This window comes from Diceros bicornis, chromosome 11 (assembly GCF_020826845.1).
Source record: "Diceros bicornis minor isolate mBicDic1 chromosome 11, mDicBic1.mat.cur, whole genome shotgun sequence".
NCBI classification, from domain to species: Eukaryota; Metazoa; Chordata; class Mammalia; order Perissodactyla; family Rhinocerotidae; genus Diceros; species Diceros bicornis.
This window is the reverse complement of record NC_080750.1, coordinates 1991687-2008655: the sequence shown is the minus strand read 5'-3', so window position 1 is coordinate 2008655 and position 16969 is coordinate 1991687. Positions and strand designations below refer to the sequence as shown.

Genomic DNA, 16969 nt, shown 5'->3' with positions numbered 1-16969 from the left:
CCTGAAGTCTCCCCTCCTTCCAGGCTTACATCAGCTCCACAGACGTCAACAAGACTGACAGCTGATTTGCAACTTACAGCATAAATAAAGAGTTAATATCCCTAATATATAACAAACTTCTAAAAATAAAGAAAAAGCCCCGTAATCTGATAGTAAAATGGGCAAGAGATTTGGGCAATTCATAAACAAAAATATGCAAATAGGCCTTAAACCAAAGTTGTTCAATACTGCTCAAAACAAGAGAAATAAGTCTTTAAACTCCATTAAGATACCACTTATCACCTATCAGAGTGGCAACATCCCAACATTTGACAGCAGTGGGGACACAGATGCTATTGCATGCTGCTGGTGGGAACAGAAAAGTCACGACCCTACGGAGGAGGAACTCAGCAATATCCATCAAAACTACATGTGTGGTTTGTGTTCTCACTTCTAAAAATCTGTTCAAGGGTCACAGTGGCAAAAATATAAAAAGATTCATTCATTGAGGCAATATTTGAAATAACAAAGTGGAAACAGGCCAACTTGCCACTGACAGAGAAAATAAACACTAAGGTGGAATAAACACAGTGGAGCACTCTGCAGCTCTGAAAAGGAATGGGGACTATGTCTATACATGACCACGGACCTATTATTAAATGAAAAATGTCAAAAAATTCTCAAACTATTTTCAGTAATCATCATTGGTGGTTGTGTTTTTTTTAGGACTCTAACGTGTATAGTGTGAGATAAAACAAGAAATATGTTACTGTCATTAGGAAACAGATTTTTTTTTTTAGTATAAGAGAAAGAAGAGAGAGATATGCGATAGAGAAGTGAGGATAAGTTAAAATCCCATAGTCCTGAATTTAAATTGAAAGTATCAGTACGAACCCATGATGATTTTGTTAAAAAGAAGAAAAGTATTGCCTAGCTCAGACCACTGAAAAGCCTAGAAACAAAGACTGAACCAGTAGCAGTGACCATTCCGAGTACCCAGATGGTGGTAATCTAAGTAGCATTTTCCTTTAAAAGAGTTAGAGCTCCATGGAGAAACAGTTGATGCCAGACACGAAGGAGAAACACAGAGATGAGCTGGACATCTTGTTACCCTGAAAGCATGGCCGCCATCAAATACTATTGAAGACTCCTCAACAAGACTCAGGAGCCACACGAAGAGGCTCCCATCTGACAGAGATGGGAATATCTGAGCATCAGCAAGAATAATGACTGCAACAGACTGCAGTTTTCAAAGATTAAGCTGATGAGTCAATAATCATACTGAAAAAAACCTAACTGGTCACTTTTGGTAGATAACCAACTCACTCTGAAAACTGGAAAATATAGGAGAAGAATCAAGTTCTATGTGGCTTTTCCTATGTAAACTGATCCTCAGCATAACCAAGTAGTTGACAAAGGAAAGTAAATGAAGCCAGAATGATAAAATTAGAAGAATGTCACCACTTTGCAATCCCTACTGAAATAATGGAGCTGAGGCAACGATCACCAATGCTGCTCACAGCACACAAAAGCCACCAGACAGCGCCTACTGCCAGAACACACCACTCGTGATGCAGGCCTATCCCGAAGGGAACATGATCTGATCGTGCCTCTGCAATCCTGACCTAAAATATAGGGAACAGGGCAATACGGGCAACAACACGAGGGGGATTCGATCAGCAAAATCCACCTTGTGGGAAACTCTGAAGGAGACATGACAGGGTTATGTAAACAAACTGCAAGGAAAATAAGGAGGCAGGGATGGTGTGGTCAGCAGAAAGATCCCCTAAAGATGTCCATGTCCTACGCCCTGGAACCTTCAACATGGCAAAAAGGATTTTTAGAAGGTCCTTAAGATTAAGGGCCTTAAAATAGCATGATGATTCTGGATTACATGGTGGGCTCAACCTAATCACATGAGGCCTTAAAAGTAGAGAACTTTCTCAGGCAGGAAGAGAGATGAGACAGAAGGAAGAGTCAAAGAGATCTGAAGCATGAGAAGGACTTGACCCACCACTGCTGCTTTCACGGTGAAGGCGGCCACAAGCCAGGGAACCTGGGCTGCTCTAGAAGCTGAGCACAACTCCCGGCTGAGCCAGCAAGGGGAACAGGAGGCTCCGTCCCACAACCACACAGAACTGAATTTCTCCAACAACCTGCATGACCTCGGAAGTGGATCCTCCCTCAGAGCCTCCAGATGAGAGCCACACCAAGCTAACGCCTCATTTTGACTAACGACGCCTGGAACAGAGAAACTAGTTGAGCCCACCTGGATTTCTGGTGGTAAAAAACAAATAACATAAAACTTTCCATCTTAACCATTTTTAAGTGTACAGTTCAGTAGTGTTAAGTCACCTTGCTGTGAAACAGATCTCCAGAACTTTTTCATCTTGCAAAACTGAAACACTGTACCCACTGAACATCTCCTCTCTTCTCCCCACCCTAGCCCCTGGTAACCACCATTCTACTTTCTTTCTATGCATGTGACTACTTTAGATACCTCATATAAGTGGAATCATACAGTATTTGTCTTTTTGTGACTGGCTTATTTCACTTAGCATAATGTCCTCAAGGTTCATCTATGTTGTAGCATGTGACAGGATTGCCTTCCTTTTTAAGGCTGACTAACAGTCCATTGTATGGATAGATCACATTTTGTTTATCCATTCATCCATCAATGGACACTGGTGTTGGTTCCATCTCTTGGCTTTTGTGAACATGGGTGTGCAAATATCTAAGTAGGTACTATTTTAAGATGAGGAAATTGAGGCCCAGAGAAGTTCAATAACTTGTTGCAGGTCACATAACAAATTAAGAACTCCAACTCAGTTTGGGGCCTCCATCCTAGAGAACTCTCTTTACAAATACACTCCTTCATTTTATTCATCTCGTTGGTCCCACTATCTTCTGAAATTACAACACCATAGGGAACTAGCACGCATTCAGTATCTGCTAGATGTCAACATCTTTATAAAGATTTTTTTTTATTTTATCATTTAATTCTTTTTCTTAATTAAATACTTCTGGTAGCACTTATTATCTCCATTTGCACTAACACATCCAAGGTCACCTAGCCAGCAAGCATCCAGATGAACTCTGAACCCAAGTCTGACTCCAAAGCTCACACATCTTCCCATCACATCACGCCATGCCTTCCCTAGCCAGCATCTTTGGAGCTGGAAGGAACCTCAGAGATCATCTTTGTTTAATGAAGAATTTCTGGATGTCACTCTTAGGTTCACCACTGACTTGTGAGAAAAAGGAATGGAATATGTGCTGGTCACAAATAGAGGAAGTGACAAAGGAAGGAAGGGACAAAGATAAATACATCTAATTTTTTTCTTAAACCATTGCTACCCACAGTAATTTGTATGAAATCTGGTTTCTAATTACATTTCAAGCACCCAACCCAGAGAGTTTGTAATATAATACACACCAGATAGATCTGACAACTGTAGAAAGAACATCAAACATAAACTATGAAAATCTAATGAAGGCTAAGTTCTGTGGGAAAACACATGTAATTAGTGTTCAGCTGACATAGCAAACAAGTGTTTCATGACCCAAAGAATTAAAAATTGTGGTTCTCAATAAGTTTCTTATCTATCCCTTTCTCTGTATATACACTGAATCTAATAAAAGATAATTGAAGTTGTAAACTTATCTATTGCCCAAGGTAACGCATATTCCAAAGTAAACATAAATATTTTCTACCCAGATATATGTATATGCTGCAGAATTCATGGACTATAAATTAAGAGCCTTTCCTTTACATTTTCTGACTTCGATTAATCTGTACATCATAAAAGTTCTAAGTACAATACTATCCTATCATGTAGGTCAGCAAAATAAAACTGAACAGCCAAGAAACTTCAATCCACATATCTTTGCCACATGTGGTGGTAAATAAATGAAATCAATCATCACTCACTCTCATAACGTCTTGAACTGGCAACCTCAAGACAAACAAGACCAGACTCTAGACAAACTGATACAACATCTTCTCATTTTTAGGGAACAAAAAGAATCTCTGTTGACTCCTCTCTAAGAGAATATATGTTGATAAAGAGTATACGCTGATTTTTAATATAAGGCATATTTTGAAATATAATAAGCCTGTGCTTTATTCACACCCAAAAAACTAAGCTAGTGCTGGACGTATCTGTGACTCTAACGGGCTTTCTGTCATTTTTTTTTCGAGATTCGTTTAACACTTATAACCTTTGCCTAGCCCAAACCATGCACATAGGTGTTGTTATTCCCCATTTTACAAAAAAGCTCAGTGGCTGGTACGAGATTACAAGTATCTGTGGCTCTTTTCTCTGGGAACAGTTCTGATTCTGCAGAGGAGGATCTTTGAACCCCTTTGATTGAGGAGGAGATGATTCTAGCTTCTGAAGTTCTGGAGTTAAGGGCAAACTGGGTGAAGGGCCGAGAAGACAGCCATCACTCAGCATGGAGATTCTCACTTGGTTCTTGTTTCGGTATGGTGTCACCCACACCCTCCTCTGTGCCCCACATCCCTGTCCCTGGAGCGTCTCCGGCTCAGGTTCTTCACAGAATAAACTTCCGGTCTCTTGAGGGGTCGGGGAGAAATAGTTATTGTCTACACAAGATGGGGTGGGAATCTGGGTCTCTCAATAATATTTTTAATTAAGCAAGATCTCAGTCCCTCTTTACCCCCGCCTCCAAGACTTCTGGTGTCCTGAGTCCCTGACATTTTTGGGATTCTGTAGGCAAAGTGACTTCCCTCTTCCTGATCGCCTCTTGCCGCCCCTTACCCTGCTTTAAGTGTGGTCTTCCTCTTCTCTACTCAGTAATTTACCATTTTTCTTCAGTCTGCTTTCTGCCTGCACGTATGGGGTTCAACTTACAGAATGTTGAACGTAATTCCATCAGAGATGGAGTATGATTTTTCCGGTTCTTGTTCTCCTTGTTATTTGGGGGTCTGATCTTTCTTGGGGAGAAAGGGGTTGAAATACCTCTGTCTGCCCTCTTCACCTAGGAAGTCCTCCATTTTGCCTTAATGATTTTTTAAAATTGTGTTTGCAGAATATATAATTTCTCAAATTCCTTGTCTTTTAAAACAAGAATTACATAAATTACTCATCGAAAGTGTTACTGAATTATATTCTATAATTGCATAAGCTTCTAATTGTACACTAACATACAAGACTAGAAATGAGCTTGTAATTAAGCACTCAGCACTGATACATCATAAACAATCATATTAAAATTCTTATTTGTAAAATAGAAAAAAGTAAATACAGATAACTCGAAAATAAACTGTTCCGAAATTTTGACATATATTGACAAATAGAACATATGTACCAATACTGTTAGAAATCAATACCTTATCACCTGGCCCAGATGACTGTATGTTATTTTTGGTGGGCAGGTCGTTCAGTATTGACATAGTTTTTGTTTTTAATGCAAAGCGTGTTTTTCCATACTCACGGCCCTTTCCACAATATTGTTTGACAACAAGGTTTTTGTAGTATTGTTTGAGAGCATAGGTATTAATACACACTGTAAATTAGGTCTTAAAAAGTATAATTTTGCAAAGTAAGTTTGCACAATAATGAGGATTATTTATTCTACACTAGACGAGAAAGTAATAATAAACTTCTTTAAAAAAAAATAGCCTTAAAAAACGCACTTTTAAAGCCATCTTTTGTAATTTGCCCCTTAAGGGTACATTACTCAATACGCACTGTCTTAGTTTGGGCTGCTATAAAAAAATCACCACAGACTGGGTGGCTTAAACAACAAGCATTTACTTCTCACAGTTCTGGAGGCTGGAAGACCAAGATCAAGGCGCCGGCAGATCTGATGTCTGGTGAGAGCCCCCTTCCTGGTTTGTCATGGCCACCTTCTCACTGTGTCCTCCCTCACACATGGAGAGCAGAGGGAGGAAGCAGGCTCTTTTCTCTTCTTATCAGGGCACTGATCCCACTCATGAGGGCTCCACCCTCAGGTCCTCATCACCTCCCAAAGGCCCACCTCCTAATATCATCACATGAGGGGTTAGGAATTCAACATAGGAACTTTTGGGGGGCTGGGGAGACACAAACATTTACTCCATAACACATAATTCAGGGTCATACAGCTGCACATATTCAAACTGAGGGAAAAAACCCTCTTGGTGTTTTTTACTTTTGAAAAGACTTTTATATTTTCCTCAGGACATTAATAGTCATTATAATCAAAATCAGAATGAGTCAATCAGAAGGTATTTCTTCTATCTATAATAATCTAATACTTCTTTGGAAGAAAGAGAAATCATATATATATATGATTTATATATCTTACATGTTTAGAATTCTTTTTGATAACTTGTAGTAATCCTTAGGGCCCTATTAGCCTTTCTTGGCTAAATAAGCTATCTATCTACCTATAAAATATTAAACACATTTATTTCTTATATCTTTATTGCTTACATTATTATGAAAATAAAATAACCTATTAAATTTGGAATATTTTGAAAATAATACAAAAATATTGTTACATAGTATATAGAGATAGCCACCTTAAAGAAATATATGGCAGCATAATTTCCTCCCATCCTTTTCAATGCACTTTTTACATGGCTGAGATCACACTGCACAGAGTCAGAAGAGGCCCAGTTTGTTGAGCGTTTCCAAAACGCCCGGCAACCTGCTGAGTGCTTCACATACATTGTATCAACATCCTATGGCCAGGTATTTGATAGGTGGAATAACTGAGGATTAGTGAGTTTAAAAACATTGCCCAAGGCCATACAACTAGTAAGTGGCCAAGCTGACTGTAACACAAGGTTGATGAATGTTAAAATCTATACTCTTAACCATTATGTTTACGCAATTTTCTTTGTTTACCATTAAACTAAATATTCACGTCATTAACAAATCATTGCAAGTATCATGTAAATGAAAAATTTCAAAGCTCCTGTACGATTAGGCCCATCTCACTGAAGCCTTGCAGTCAATGAATAATAATATTTTAAAAATCTTTGCAAATTTTAAGAGCAAGAATGGAATATCATTGTTGTTGAAGTTAAAATGTATTTAGTTACCAGAGACTTTGAATGTTTTTATATGCTTATTAGGCATTTATATTTCTAAAGAAATGATTTCTCAAATAAGCACAATGTCAACCAGAAACCTCAAAATGACTCTTGGAACAAACACAGTATTGCCTCATCGATTCTGGTTACTGGGGGAGGTAGAGTAGGTGGACGTATTGGAAGACCTTGTTGAAAAATCTGAAAATATTTAGATTTGTTCTCTTTCATTATTTCAAATCAAACTAGTTTAACAAAGTTAGTATCTATTCATTTTTGCTTGATACAGGTTGTTGTATTAATAGAGATAAGACTAATAACTAGTATTTCAATTCTTATGTGTAAATGATTTGTTTAAATATCCTAAAGATGGTAGGTTCTAAGACTTTAAAACTCTCTCCTTAAAATCTTGTTTGCATCATTAATTTTCATATCTGAAGAAAAATAGTAAAAGAAGAAGGCATTTGCATCCTTTAGCAAAGAAGCAAAGATAAATGTCAACCAAACCCTTATATGAAAAATCACAAAATTATGGATTAGTGCAGTTTTAATGCATTTCCAATATCTGGTTATTCTAATTTCCTCTCTAAATACACTATTTTCACTGGAATCTATTTAATACAAGAATTAGAGCCACTGATGCATTTAGTTTGATTTATCTAGTGACAATACCTCAATTATTCTCCTAGGCAAACTATTTTCTTGAAAGTAAATCTAATTTTGGTTTAATACTCCAGGTAATTTTAATTCATTTTCTATATATCTTGACAATGGTAATTATGAAAGGGAAAAAACCCATTATGGATATATTATTATGAAATGTAGAGAAAATGTCACTTCCAAAAAGGCACAAACATGTTTAGTTGGTGTTCATGAATTATGACCTTGGAAGTTACAAGAATATGCCAGAATGATTTAGCACTGTAAGCTACAGGAGGATAAAAATACCTGCAGCTGACAGGCTGGGAGTGCTGTGATTTGAGAGGGAGTAAACACGCAGCAATCTCCTACCCCTTACACCTTCTGCCTGGTGTGCTGGTAACGTGCGCCCTGGCTTAATGGCTTGTTTTGTGGGAGAACTTTAACCTTTACCTCAACGTTTATATAAAATTTAAGCTGCACATAAATATGTATTTAATTTGAATTTGCTGGATCAGATGTCTACATTTTCCTGAATTTCCTTATTAGCATATAACTATAACAACTACCGTACTCATAGTTTTCTGAACAGTTTACTTCTCTTTGTGTAGGCATGGCTTTAGATAATCAATGTAGATCATGTCTACAAAGGAAACCAACTGCATACTTTTTTTTTAGCCTGTAAAAAATAACAATAAACCCCACAAATCTGCAGTAGCCGATACTGAAGAAATGAACCTCAGTGGACAAACATCAGAAGCACCACAGAGGGTCTGAGCTTCTGAAGCTGGACACGACTTGCACCTCGACAAGCCCACTGTGTCACGCGAGCACACACAGGTGGGGACGCAAGTCGGCACGGCCTCCCTGGAGACAGAGCTGGCACACGTATGAACAGACCTAAATGACGCACCAGATATCCAACACGGCAGTGACTGCATTACAACAGGAGAAAAGGAACAAGGTGAATGACTGGGGAAAAGCCCTACGACGATGCTCAGCTAAGGAGTGTCTGTGTAGCATGATCTCAATAATGTTAACGACGTGTAAGTATGCATTTGCATGTGTGCATACATATATAAAGACCTAAGGTTTCTGACAGTATTTCTCTCTCAGTAGTAGGAATATTGGTGATTCTTCTTCATATTATTATGTATTTTTCTATTTTGAGTATACAGTCCTATAAAAATCAGAAAAAATTATTTAATACAGATACAAGGAATAGCAGCAACACTAACATCTTAATGAAACTCAAATGCCACCAGAGCATACAATCTTGGGTTTATCTTAGGTCTTTTTAGTAATATCAAACAATAACAATTTGATCCAAAGGTTTTAGAAACATTACCAATACACTTTCTGTCTCTTGGAAGCTAAGAATACATGTAAGACATCAAATCCTAGCTAGAGAAAATATTATCTAAAGGCAACTCTAGTGTTTATAGTTTACTAATAAGCTCTTTTTTCTATTATCTTCTTTGTTTTTCTTTTCTTTTATTATCTTCTAAAAAATGTAGTATAAACCAAGGAAAATTATCTTCATTAGAATTCATTCATTCATTCAATTAATAACTATTTTTAAGTACTTGGTATGTGTCAAAGATTGTTTTAGGCACTGGGGATTGTGCAGTAAAGAAAATAAGTCTTGTCTGGTAGAAAATAAGCAGGTGTTATCTCTAGCAGGTAATGATGAAGTGCTACGAATGAAATAATATTCATTAATATGCTATACTTTATACATGGTAGAAAACAAAAGTTATCATTTCTTTGTTTAGCAAAGAACATAAAAGTATCTCCTTTATTTAAGGCATATAATTTTTCTTATTTAGTTAATTAAAGAAATTGAAATGCTTGATTACTTACCCCAATATTAAACATCCCTGTAAAATACTCCATATTTGCTTGAATGAACCAAATGTTGCTTAAGCCTAGCTCTTCACTTCTCTTCTTAGCACGAATTAATGATAATTCCTTGTTTTCTATTAATGTAACCTAGAGTTCACCCAGGAAACAACAGTATATTCGGTAACATAATTCAGACATTAGGGCAAAGTACTATTACTGTATTTCATAGCTTTAATAATGTAGGACATATTATATTGATCCTTATCCTGCGCCAGGAAGTAAGCCAGATAACGTGGTACCAAATGAACAAGGTCCTTGAACAGCTGAAGCTTACAGATGAAGTGACAGAAGTGGAACGGACAGTGTAACACAGTGACGAGTGTTCAATGAAGCACATCTCATGTGTTATCAGAGTGCTCAACGTGATGACTAGGGAAGGGTTTAGCCATTTCATATGGAAAAGTAACACATTAACTGAGGCCTGAAAAATGAATAGAAATTCGCTGGGGGAACGAAGGAGCATTTCAGGCAGAGAGAAACATGTATGAGGCCCTAGGTGAGACATATGGTGTGACTGAAGAGGCGGTGGAGCACAGCGTGTGGTGGGGGTGGTGGGCTGGGGGACAGGATGTGGAGGGTGGGACGAGGCTGGAGAGGTAAAGGAGGAGATCACGTGTGGTCAAGAAGGCTCAGTGGCTGCAGTGGACAGTATGGATTGTTGGGGTAGGCAGAGGGCGGGCAACCACTAGGAAGCTCTCATAGTACTCCAGGACAAGGCAGATGGGAGAGCACCACTGGTTTGGATGGAGAAAAGTGGGCAGTCACTTTCATTACTATCATTCCTATTTCTACTCTTTTATGCTTCTCTTTATCGAAAAAGCCGAATCCCTTTGCAGAAAAAAACCTGTCGGAGCCTTGGTGTCAGAGGCTTTCCAGCCTTTATTCTGGCCAAGACCTCCCTTTTCCAGGTTTAACGTCTCTAAGTATCCAGGAGAACTGTTAGGAAGGGAAAGAAGACACCGCCTTCCTGGTTCTGCTTCTCCAGGATCCTAATCTATGAGCTTTCTTCCTCTTACTCCAACCGTGCAATTGTCGCTTTCCTTAAGAAGAAGACAGACACCTGCCTGTTTCTCCCGGGATTCCTTATTTATTTTGCTCTTCATTTTCTCAGAAAGGAAAAGGATAATAACCTCGCCCCTCCGTCATTCTCTTACATGTCATCTGGCCAGTCTATGAGCTTTCCCACATATTTTTCTTCTGGAAGTAGTCACTATAATTATTATGCATCTTCCAGAGATCACAGGCAAAGACCTGCCCCAGGTCAATTTGTATTTGAAAAAAAAAAAGACATCAAATTCCATATTTTCATGTTAAAAGATGGTCTCTGTGAGGAATTGATTTAATATTGCAGAAGAGTAAAAATAGCACAAATTTCTAACAAATAGTGGCAACACTTGGATAAGTTATGGTACATTTACATAAATACACATTACGCAGTCACTAAAATATGATGATATTTAAAACTATTTGCAATAGGGAAAAACATTTATGATGCGATACTGAGTGAGAGGTGACTAAAGTTGTATTTGCAGTTTTAGGAGCTGCAAGAATCTGCAACCATAAGCATCCACACGGACAACGACCTAACGAGAACATGCGGAGAAACCACTTGATGGCTCAGCGTGGTACATTTGTTTTTGTTTTTTTTCTTTAAAAAATACCTAGGTATTGTTGTTCCAATTTTGATACAATGGATAAAAATCAGGATACCATGGGGCTGGCCCCATGGCATAGTGGTTAAGTTTGTGCACTCTGTTTTGGCAGCCTGGGGTTCACGGGTTCAGATCCTGGGTGTGGACCTGCGTGCCACTCATCAAGCCATGCTGTGGCAGCGTCCCATATACAAAATTGAGGAAGACTAGCACAGATGTTAGCTCAGGGCCAATCTTCCTCAGCAAAAAAAAAAAAAAAAAAAGAGGAAGATTGGCAACAGATGTTAGCTAAGGGCCAATCTTCCTCACCAAAAAAAAAAAAAAATAAATCAGGATACCAAGAGAACATTCTCGGCAAGTTTCAGAAGCTAGTGTTTCCAGTATAAAATTATGTTGAAAATAAACTAGTTTCATCAAAGTTATTTTATTTATCAATGGAATAGTTATTTCTTTTAAAAATTATTTTAAAATATAACCTTTTTATGAAAATTGAAAATTGTATGTAGTACTTGACTTTTTTCCTTAAGATTCCAAATATTAGAAGTTTCCTTCAAAGAAAAAAGAAAATGCCCGTGACTCCTATTGGACCTGGGTGAGTGATTACAAACACATAGAGCGGGGACAAGCCAGACACGGCTAACTGAACTGTGAGGTTTCTGGTGTTTCCTCTTAGCTGCGATTCAGACTTTACCTGGCACGAGGGCAGCATGTGGGCAAGGACAATCCCAACGTGGCCCTGAAAGAGCGGCAGAAGAAACAAGTTAACACTGGCCCCTCAGGCTTCCGCTCACTCTGAGACAGCAATCTTGCCAAACAGAAACCTGACCTCGACTGGAATACAGTCAAGTCACAGAGTCCTGGACATGCCGAGGAGGACACAAGAGAGCTAATACCCCACCACTGCAGAAGTCCACGATCCTGTCCCCAGGCCTGGCCTGATGTGTCACCACGTAAACAAGGTTGTTCAACTGCTGCTGCTTCCTCAGAGCTCGGTCACTGGACATCTTCCCTGGAAAGACAGAGAGGAAGAAAGTGGAGCGGTGCACGTACTGTGAGGGCGGAGAGGACCCACGTAGGACAGACCCTGCACGTAGGAGGAGCGGTGAATACGTCAACAGATGACAAGTTCCGTACAGTCCGCCGTGAGAGGATGAGGGGCCAGACCTGGAGATAAACTTTATTTTTGCTTTCATTCCTCTCCAACTTTTCTTTCAATAGCCATTGATAGAAAATCTATGAAAAAATGTCTTCTAAAGAGAGGAAACAGTAAGTGAAACATTAAGTTCAGAGTCATAACAAAGTAAGTGTTCAATGAATGTTTACTGGACGAATAAAAATGAACAGCAATAATCTCTTCCCTCTATCCCTCTCAGAGACAGATCATAAACATCCCCTAATTCAACACCTTGCTTAAATCTCCGTGGGAAAAAGAGATCCATAATAAATAAAAACATTTTATCATTTAACTGGCACATCCCTGAACTCTCAGTTCTCCTGGTTTGGACATTTGGAACACAGGTGTCATACTGTCTGAAATATATCAATGGTTATTGTATTTAGAGAGGAACTGGATTTTCTCACTTCTGCTTTGAAGCTTCCTTTCTTCAGGAGTCAGACGCAGAAATTTAATGCAATTAGAGATTACAGATAGGGTATTTCCAAGTACGAAATGCTTTGGCCCAGGAGCATGAAAACCTCTTAACTTCCCTTTCAAATGCCACTAGTCAAGTCCATGAAAATATCTTCAGAAGAATGAATGAAATTATTTGTTTTTACATATTTTAAGTGCACTTTTTATAAGAGCAAGATTAAGAAAATGTAAGAGAGCAGATTTCAGTGATATAGATAAAAGGAGAAACCCAGATAATCTTTCTGGCTTGATAAATTATTTACAGATACCGAGGTTTCTCTGCTCCATTTTCACAGAAAAATAGCATGGCTTTTTTCTTTTCTTCTCTTTCCTGTTTTCTTTCTTTCTTATGTTACAAAATTAAGTAAAAATATTGGGAAAATTTTATTTTAGGAAAAAATAGAAAACGTGGATAAAAAAGATCTATAGGAGAAAAAAGATCCATAAACTCATAATTCAGAGGTAATATTTTTGTATATATGTACTTCTAGTCATATCCATAAATTCAAAATTTTCTAGACAGCATATAAAATATTATATTATAAATCTTTGCACGTCAGTGCATTTGTTTCTATAAGTTTTAATCGCTGCATAGTATTCCATCGACTCTATACACCATAACTTATGTAATCAATTTGCTACTGTAATGATGTGGTCATCATCTTACAGCTGAATCTTTGTGCACATTCTTAATTATTTAGCATGGCCTAATGTGAATTTTAAAAATGAAAAGCATGTAAATCAATAGTCTAGTGACTTCATTTGTGAACACAGTTTCATGCAGCTTTAAAAAGCACTGTCTTCATTTTTCTCTAATAACATAATTGTAAAAAATTTAAACACAGAGTAAGTGAAAGCTCCTGTCATTCTATCTTTCGTGGATAACCACTCCTAAGAGATTTTATTATGACCATTTTCAAACACATAGCAAAGATGGAAGAATCTTAGAGTGAATGCTCCTGTACCCTCCATCTAGATTCCACCACTAACAACTTACGACACTTCGTTTATCACACTCCTATCCATCCATCCATTTATAAGTCCACCTTATTTTTTTATGGCAATACAGTTTTGATTTAGAGGAGGAAGAATAAGAACAACAAAGAGGAGGAGGAATGGGGAGTCAGAGGCAAAAGAGAAAAGTACTTTTGAGCCCTTGGGGGAGCCTGAGTCACAAACGGTGCTGCTGAAGGAGCACAGGAGCAAGGGATGAGCACAGGCACTTCCGTCTCTGCTGCTTGTGAGTCGAGCGTTTCTTAGCCAAGGACTTTCACAAAAGAAAGTCAAAAGGAATTATCATTTGCTAAGAATAAGGAGATAATAAAAGAACATTTATTAAATGGAATATCTAATAGCAAGTTCTCTACCGTATTTCTATTAGATGTTTAGAATTACCTAACTTTCTTAGGTCTGTTTTAAAAGCAGATGTTGATAAAGATCTGCTTTTCTTGCTAGGAGCGCATCTTTGCATGTAAAGAATCCACGCTGAAATGAAGGTTGCAGGCACAGAGGTACTTTTCAGGGTTGTGTTTAAGTAGAGAGACTATTAAGCTGCACGTAATATTCATGGATTGAGATAAAAATATAGTAGCAAGATGTGCAGACGCTTTATGGAAAAACTGCCTCTAATAAAGCATTCTTCCTCCCCATTCCAGTTTTATAAATATTATGAAGCTCCTGGAAACACGAACAGGATCTCAAACACACTGAACAAGGTAAGAAAGTGGTTATTTTGAGATATAGTATTAATTTAAAAATCAAATCCTACTTTCTATTTATAACCAATGTTCTTGTGCCTAAGACACCATTTACAATCATAAATTATAATCTATTTTTAGCTTGACTTAAAATGATGGTTCTTTAGGTGTCATCACGGAAAAAAAAAACCCAAGAATCAGATGTTTTAATACAAATGATCTCATTTGTTTTGTGATGTAATTCTACCACAACGGAGTCTTTTTCTCGTCTAATTCGAATTATGAGGAAACTGCTTATTTAGACAACTTCAATGCTGTTTGCATTGCCCAAAAAGAAAGCACAAGGGCAAAAGAGCAAATCTTTAAGCTGAGGAGGAGCCATAGTAAAACACCGCATTTTTGGTCAGTCCAAAGCTGCAAGTAAGGCAAAAACAACCCATAACAAAAGAACAACCCATGGATGGAAAACGTGCACATGTGCGGCCAGGACACCCCAGTCTAGTGAACTACGCTCAAGCTCAGGCAGCTCTCTTCGTGTTTTGTTTCTTAGTCTGAAGCAAAAGTACCTTGAATGTTGTAATTTACTGGTGGAAGGAGAATGGTTGGGTGCTTCGATATACAGAGTTCTTTACCACAGATTCATTTGCTGTTTTGTTTTCAAAGTATTTCCTTGAGATGTAGCAGGCTAGGCACATTCCGTGAATTTTTAAAAAATATAATTAAAGATGCAGACAAAGAAAAAGGCTTAAACTAATGGTTTAGAGATTTTAAAAACATTTGTTTTGTTTGGAAAGCTTTAAAATCAAGAGAGCAAGAGTAAATTTCTTCAACAGAGATGGATGTAGTAGAGATGTTCACTTCTAGAGAAGGTGTAAGACAACTGTCTATATGCTGAGGACAGTTTTCAAAGTGAGTAAGACAGAGTCTCTGTTCTTAAGGAGTTAAGGGGGTATCTAAGAAGAAGGTATGGGTGTTCATTACGTGCAAAGGTATGTTCGCTGAAGGTAAAGGACTAATTGAGACATCACAGAGGGCTTTACAGAGACTGGGGGCATTTCAGCTGAGTCTTTAAGGAGGAACAGAAACTTGCTAGATGGAATGGGCTAGGGAAAGCATGCTAAAAATGATACGGCATATTTAGGCGAAAACTGCAATTAGCTCATTTGTGCCTGAAAATGCGGACTGACGGGGAAGTGGTAGAGCCTAAGGTAGACCTGAAAACATAGGCAGGGCCAGATGGTAAAGAGCATTGCTCGTTATTTTGCCTCTCTGTGCTCTAGAGAAAACATGGCCTTGCTTTAATATTTAATGTGCCTAGAGCTCCTTAGAGACAAGATCCATTTGAATAGATAGCACTGTTATTTTTACATTATTACAACAAAGGATGTTCTTTTATAATGCTAGCCTGCATCATTTTTATTCTGCAGAGAGTATATATCCTCAAATTAAATAGGAGTATTAATAAAATTATCTGGAGCATTCAACCTTAACATATACTGATGTCATCAAGTGATTTAATTGAGAAAATGAATGAATTGAACTCACTGAAATCTTTCTGAAGCCCACTGTGCTGGAGGGAGAAAGCCCTTGGGCTCCTATTGGCTCCTCCCTCTCTCCCCTCCCCAGGCTGGTCTTCCTGTGGTATACTTCTGAATGCCGTGCTCACCAGCCTCTTCCCCTGTGTGGCACAGCTCATTACCAAGCATGCTTTTCCTGGGCACCTTAATAGAGTCCCTTCCAAATCTACCCATTAAAATCTCTCTTCTTCGGGGCCAGCCTAGTGGTGTAGGGGTTAAGTGTGTGAGTTCTGCTTCCGGGGGCCCTGGGGTTCACTAGTTGGGATCCTGGGCGCGGACCTACTCACCCCTCATCAAGCCATGCTGAGGCAGCATCCCACATAGAAGAACTAGAAGGACCTACAACTATGACATAGAACTATCTACTGAGGCTTTGGGGAGAAAAAAAGGAAAAAAGGAGGAAGATTGGCAACAGATGTTAGCTCAGGGCCAATCTTCCTAAAAAAAAAAATAAATAGAAAAGATAAATTAATTAAAAAAAAAAAAACTCTTCTTTGCTGAAAATACCTTTAAAGGCTCCCCTCTGCCGTAAGAAAAAAATTTTGACTTCTTGGCAAGAAAACAAGGCCTTTAATGATTTGGGACCTATGAATTTGCCAACCGCATCTACTGTCATAAATATTCCCTATGTTCCAGCCTCTCTGGACAACGGGTAGTTCCTTGAATTTACTGTGGTCAGTGAGTTGGTGGCTCTATAAATCTGCTCCCTTTGCTTGAAACCTATTTTCTTCCTTTAGAACCTCAGGAGCTCCACCACCTTTCCTCACTCCTGGCTGCAATTACATGTATTATTTTGTAACACATTTTTTAAAAAGACAAAAGAGAAAAATGTTACTTTTTCAAGTTCT

General features: G+C 38.2%; 1 protein-coding gene across 8 annotated transcripts in view; it reads right to left on the bottom strand.

Moving 5' to 3' along the window:
• The window catches only part of GSTCD (glutathione S-transferase C-terminal domain containing), a 126049-nt gene that overhangs the window by 11048 nt on the left and 98032 nt on the right, over positions 1–16969 (bottom strand). For 7 of the 8 annotated variants that reach the window (XM_058549847.1, XM_058549846.1, XM_058549853.1 and 4 more), the window contains exons 6-8: positions 12111–12226; positions 11909–11953; positions 9524–9652 (exon numbers count right to left, since the gene is read on the bottom strand). In XM_058549847.1, coding sequence (XP_058405830.1) covers positions 9524–9652; positions 11909–11953; positions 12111–12226 — 290 coding nt within the window. The remainder of the gene's footprint in view (positions 1–9523; positions 9653–11908; positions 11954–12110; positions 12227–16969) is intronic. The other variant, XM_058549848.1, reaches the window with a different exon arrangement.